Source organism: Nanorana parkeri, unplaced genomic scaffold, assembly GCF_000935625.1.
Source record: "Nanorana parkeri isolate BGI_ZX_2015 unplaced genomic scaffold, ASM93562v1 scaffold928, whole genome shotgun sequence".
Lineage (NCBI taxonomy): Eukaryota > Metazoa > Chordata > Amphibia > Anura > Dicroglossidae > Nanorana > Nanorana parkeri.
This window is the reverse complement of record NW_017307196.1, coordinates 195796-202483: the sequence shown is the minus strand read 5'-3', so window position 1 is coordinate 202483 and position 6688 is coordinate 195796. Positions and strand designations below refer to the sequence as shown.

General features: G+C 42.2%; 1 protein-coding gene across 1 annotated transcript in view; it reads right to left on the bottom strand.

Moving 5' to 3' along the window:
• CDKL1 (cyclin dependent kinase like 1) overlaps positions 1 to 6688 on the bottom strand; it is a 39123-nt gene that overhangs the window by 22365 nt on the left and 10070 nt on the right. The window contains exon 2 of the mRNA XM_018566252.1: positions 6308 to 6570. Coding sequence (XP_018421754.1) covers positions 6308 to 6475 — 168 coding nt within the window. The 5' untranslated portion in view covers positions 6476 to 6570. The remainder of the gene's footprint in view (positions 1 to 6307; positions 6571 to 6688) is intronic.

Sequence of the window (6688 nt, the reverse complement as noted above, 5' to 3'; positions counted from 1 at the left end):
CTAAAGCCTGATGAAGGGACCCTGCGCGGTCCCGAAATCGCTTGTTTGGTCATATGACAAAAAACTTCACTAAAATGAAGCTTTTGCTATCTTAAAAGGATTGGTGTGCTAGTGACATTTCTACAATTGATTACACAGCACCTGGCTTCCTGATTGGCCAGAAATACAGCTCCATGCTTTCTCGTCACATAGTGACGAGAAGCCTGGGGACGGCTTCCCTGCTAATCGGGAAGTCGGGTGGCGAGTCATTACACGCCGCCTGGCTTCCTGAATGGGACTTCCGGTACTCGGTATCGGCGAGTACCGAAAAAAATATATCAGTACTCGGAACCGAATACTGGTATCGGTGCATCCCTACTTATTGTGGTAAACCTGAACTCCCCTGCCCCCTCCTTGAAATTACAGGCGGTGGAAAAACCTCTTGCAGTTTTCAGAAAAAGTGCAAGAAAAAATTTACTCTGAAAATACACCTGCCTCATATTTGTTCCGTGTTCCCATTTACATCAAATATTTAAAATTGCTTTTACTTTTTTTTTTTGTGCTAAAGTGCTAAAAATTGCTTTTACTTGGCTTCGTATGGGTTAAAATGTCTACTTGCTTCTCCTTCTTAGTAATACCAGAGTGCTAGTGATGGGTTTGTTCTTTATGATTTGTAAAGTAGATTTGAACACTGCTTGTCCTAACAAAGGGTTGAAGGATTACAACCTTGGCATGTGCAATGTATGTTAAAGAAGTTAATGAGAGAAACACAATCCTTCAATTTCAGTCCTAAGCCTTTGTACAGATCGCTATGAAGGGGCTGAGAAAAACCTGGATTCAGCCACGTTGCCTGCTGCAACAAAACATCTAAAAAGGTAAAAATAGTTCTGAAACAAATATATATTTTGGTATGATGGGTGAATAAGAACACAAACATATGGAGGGGTTTCCTCCGTCCCAACCTGCTTAGCTCCCGTTTATTCTTGGTTGATGAATATTGCTTCCACGGATGTGAGCTACAGGAGCTGCCCCCTTGGCCTCTACTGCGCAGCTGGAACAATTTACTACCATACAGCCTATAGCGTAGTACACCCCCCCCCCCTTCCCCCCCTCCAGGGTGTGCTGCAGTACCCACGTTGTAGCCTTCCCTTTGCTTCACCTGCATGCTCGATATGTTGATTTATTGTTATTTTGTACTATGAGGTTTTCAAGCTTCTGGAATATTGGGCAGCACAGTGGCTTAGTGGCTAGCACTTCCTGTATGCATATGAGATAGGGACCTTAGATTGTAAGCTCCTTGAGGGCAGGGACTGATGTGAATGTGCAACTATATAAAGCGCTGCGTAAATTGTCTATACAAATACCTGTGATAATAATACTGTATTCTGTTTTAATTTTCCCTTCACTTTAATATTAAAATATTGGAATTAAAAACTTATCAAGGGGTTTGCTCAAATTTGACTGCAAAAGTGGAAATACATCTTAAACTGACATCTTTAATTAAAAAAAAATTAAAAAAAACAACAACAAAAAAACCACACTAAATAAAAACATTTCATAATAAATCATAATAAAATAAAGAATAATAATAAAAGCTTATTCATTGCAACACAAGCTGTTCTTTGTGACACCTTCAAGAGGCCCTGTCTATGCATTGGCTGTCCAGTTTCCTCCCCATCAACACTTTGGTTAATCCTCATGTCATCGCTACGTTGTGGCTTCACAATTGAAGCTGCAGCATTCCTAACAGACACTTCTCAGCCAATTACCACTGAAGCCAAAACTGTCACCAGTAATCTTCCCTAACAAAGCCCATGAAAAGAAGATCTCAACCTGAATCCCCGGGTGTGTTAATTAATGTTCCTGATACCTTCATTTGCAGCTGAGCAGCCAAATGCCTTCTAATCGGATTGCGGAGGACTCTTGAGGAATAGACCGCGTGTGCCTATGAACCGACTTAGTAATCCCTGCTTGCCTGCAAAGGGAATACTTAAAGGAGAACTATGGGGTTAGGGCTTTTCTCCATAGTTCTCCTTAGGGTAACGAGAGGACACAAACTAGCGTCCTCCCATCACAGCTTTTACTTCAATAAAAGACGCATTTACTTCAATAAAAGACGCACTATTTACTATTATGAGTGCCGATGCCCCATCTTTACTAAGACTGCGAGGGGTAGCTAAGGCTGTCTATATGGCCCACTGAGAGGGGCAACTAAGACTGTCTATATGGCCCACAGAGAGGTAACTATAAGACTGTCTATATGGCCCATATGACCACTTTGCCAATATTTTAATAGAGATCTGTTGGGACATTGCTATGTGCCAGCCTACAGTTTCCTTAAAATACCAGAAGTCCCTAGAATTTCTTCTTTTAAATATGAACAATCATTGGAGCTTCAGGGGGAAACATATTGTGCAGATTGAGTCCAATTATTGTACTGTGCAGGCTGGGCATAATGGGGTTCTGTAGCAAATCATTATGAGGCTCGATGACTCTTATGCTGGGTTCACACCTTACAAACAAGTCGCAAGACTTTTGTAAGGTAATTAAAAAAACGTACGATCTGCCTATCTTGGACAGGCAGATCGTACTTGCGATGATCGCAAGCCGCGCCCCCCTGAGGGGCGGGCTTCCGATGACCGCAATGCTGTACGGGCAGTGTGCACTTGCGCACACCGGCCCGTCCGGCTTTTATCTTACGAACATGCTACACACCCGCCGAACATCGTACGATGCTCGGTGGGTTTTCGAACATGTTCGTAAGTTAAAAGTCATGCGACCTTACAGTAGTAGAGGTCGCACGGCCTCCACACACCTTACGATAATCGTACGATGGCGGGATTTCCCGCGATTATCGTACGATTATCGTAAGGTATGTGGGCACCCTTAAATCTTCACTAGCAGACAACCCCACCCTAACAAATAATTAAATATGAAACTGATTTAAAGCAAACCAATTAAGTCAAAACTATGAAGATGCAATTATCTAACATTATTTTCAGAGAGCTACCACTGTATGGATAAATCATTATACCCTTTGTGCTGGTCAGTAGCAATAGCATCATGTGCAATGGCTGTACAAACCTTCCACCCTCGCCCTCCTTGTCATCTTATATGTTTCTGTGACTCCAGGGATCTCCCTGTTTAAGTACAGTTGGGAAATACGAGCAGTGAAGCAGCACAAGCAGTAGAATCCTTGTAATGTTTTGGGTTGGCCGTGTCTCTTTAATTAATGAAATATTCACTCTTAACCTTTAGGTCTCCAGATTAAATTTCCGCAGAGACGGCGTGCGGGTTTTGTAGTTGTGCACAAGCATGAATGTCTTCCCTGAGGGGAGAGGAAGGTTCGAGGGGACAGACAATTGCTTACAGCAATGAGCATGTGCGTCATCATGGAAAGTGCTAAATATTGCAATGACATGCAATGCAAATCCCTCAGGGAATCCCTAACCCAGGACAGACCTACCCGCCCATAAAGCAAAGAGCATGGGACTAAAAGAAACACAGTGGCTTAGTGGTTACCACTTCCACCTTGCGGCAATGGGGGTCCCCAGTTTAAATCCAAGTAAGGACATTATATGCATGGGGTTTGCATGTTCTCTCTCTCTGACATGCTGGAAGGTTAACTGTCTAAATCAGGTCAGTCCTAGTATGTGAGATAAGGACCTTAGACTGTAAGCTCCTTGAAGGCAGGGGGTGGGGCAGGATGGAAAGCAGTGCATAAATGCCTGCAATAAAAAGAAATCTTAAAGTGACATTAAATCCTCAGATTTTTTAACATAAAACAATACTGTAATGTGCGCCTTACTGTAATCCATGGTAGTTTCCCTTCTCTTTGCTGCTCTTCCTTTTAAATCTGTATCTGTTCTCATGCTGGGCAGAACTTCTGTTTTGCAGCAGACTGCCTTGTCTCTGGAATGGATACATGGTGTCTGTGTGCAGGTTCACAACCTGAGCCAGCACTACAGGAAGAGGCACTCAGCTGCAAAGGGAAGTTCTCCCCCAGCATGAGAAGACATGAGGATTTAAAAGGAAGAGCAGCAAAGAGAAGGAAAACAACCATGGATTACAGTAAGGCGCACATTACAGTATTGGTTTATGTTAAAAAATCTGAGGGTTTAATGTCACTTTAACTGAGAGAAGTAGGGAAGCTGTGATGACTCCCAAGAATGCTAGTTACATGGTTGTCATTTAAAAGCATACACCATCTTTCTGATCATGCTTCATGATTCATTTATTACAGGTATTTTTATAGTGCCAACAATTTACATAGTGCACATTCACATCAGTCCCTGCCTTCAAGGAGCTTACAATCTAAGGCCCCTATCTCACATGCATACATATGAGAGCCAATTACACTTCCAGGTGTCTTTGGAATGTGGGAGGACACCAGAGTACCCAGAGGAAACCCACACAAGCACAGGGAGAATATGCAAACTCCTTGCAGATAGTGTCTTGACCAAGGTTTGAGCTGGGGACCCTCAGTGCTGCAAGGCACAAGTGCTAACCACTATTTAGGATAAAACATGGCCTCATTCCCTAGCCACCACCCCCACACTTATCTGAACTGCAGACATTTGGTTTTCATTTGAATTCCATGAATGGAAGCCTACAAGCCACAACTGCAAAGGGACTCATAGTTTTCAATGGAGTACAAGTGTAATGACATCACCACACTTGTAGTCCATGGTTTATTTCCTCCAGTCCCCTTACCAAAGGTGTGAACCTCTAGACAGACCTGCAGCTGGAGGAAGAGTCTGCAAAAGATTGAGCATTGCCCCTGTGATCCACTGATTGCAGTTGCAATGCTCTGCATGCTTCAGTGCAATCATTTATTAATTGCACATTTTTCATTAATGTGGGCGCATTTATTAAATTTATGCTAAAGGTAAATTATGTCTTTAATGGCTTTAAACATTTCTGAGCAGAGGACTAGGAATAAATACGCAGATCAGTAACTCTGACTTCACTGCGGCCATACACCAGCAGAAATTTCTTCGAAATAAATACATTTCGGAACATTTGTTCGATCTTCTACTAGTTAATGGGGTCAAAGCAACAATCATTTTCGACTGCAGAGATTCAAAAAATAAAAGGAGCGGGATTACATTTTTCTGGCATGAACAAAATTCTAACAGTGAATGTGATTTTCATTTGGGAACCTCCATTCTGTGTCCCTATTAGATTAATTGAAAGACCAAGTGTAATATCTGTTCTTATCAGCTCCTGGAGGGAGAATGGTGTGTCTCTGGAGAAGGAGATGGCAGTCTCGTATTCGCCGGAGTAATAGGTGTGCACTGGGGGAGGAGGGGGGTTCTGGGTTGATTCTGCCTTTTCTCCAGTGCTAATACCTTCAGGTAGGAATAGGGCAGCCCTTGTCTGGCCAGGGGTGGGAGGTGCAGAGGCCCCTGATGCTATGTCCCCTTGGGGTGGCATCTCAGGGGTGCCAGAAAATCACTATGGGTTTGAGACCCCACTGTGATTCACTGTTACTAGGTAACTGCACCTTAATGCTTTTTATGCACTATGGTTCTTGGGCGGCCCTTTTGGCTAGCTCGGAGCAATTTATGCATGATGAGAACTTTTTGACCCCCACAGAAGGCAGAGGCTGTGTGTACCTTCAGGGCCCAACCTGATGTTAGGGGTGGAGGTTCGGTGGCCTCTACTGTTGTAAACTGAAAACTAGTAAATAATGTAAGTCAGTGCAAAGGTTCCAAACCTCTCTCAAAATTGAAATAAGTAATTATACAGATAACATTTTTAAAGCTCCTTGTGTGAGCTCATGCAGCAGCTTTAAATATAATGTACTTGTATTTTATTACTTATATACATTTTGAGAAAGGTCTGGAACATAACTCCCTCGCTTCCCATTGACTTACATTAAATACTGGGTTTCAATTTACAACCATTCCCTCAGGAAGCTAACCACAGTGTAAACTGAGGGCTACCTGTACTTTCATACTTTATTTCCTGGTGGGAAAGAAATTATATTTTGTTAATGTATATATATTGGCAATTCATAACCTCTTCTTTTCTTATATTTTTTTGGTGCTTCTATCAGATTTATATATGAAGAATAAAAGCTGTTACTGATTGTAGTTTACAGCACAAAAAAATATTCACTTAATTTTATCTTGTGCAACTTTGTATTTCCTTTGTACTATTTGTATCAAAGTTTAATTATACATACAGAGACATATTATTACTTTTACACTTTATTTATGACTATGTTCTGTCGTTTGGAAACATAATGCAGTAAATCAGAAATATTGCCAGCTGTAGAAGTATTTCTATCCAGGAATCACATATCAGAATAACTCTCAGGTACCTTTAGCATGCGGATCTCACGCAGAGCAATCTTCTTGATCACTGGGTCGTCCTCGGATTCCAAGAACTTCTTAATGGCCACGATCTGACCCGTGTCTCTGTTCCTGCATTTAAAGACAATCCCGTAGGATCCCTCACCGATTTTACCGATCTTCTCATACTTCTCCATGAAGACAGAACCTGGCGAATTTAATCAGATCCTTTTTGACTCGATCTCCTGCTGGTCCGAGATATTGGCGTCTCTTGAGGGTCTCTGGGCGGCACCTGGAATCAGAACAAAGCAGCCAGTTGGTGTACAATGTGTTGAATAGGACAGCACAGATAGAGAGGGGCCTTGATATAATTTATGTTGCAAGAACGCTTTTTACTGAAGAGGCCTGGC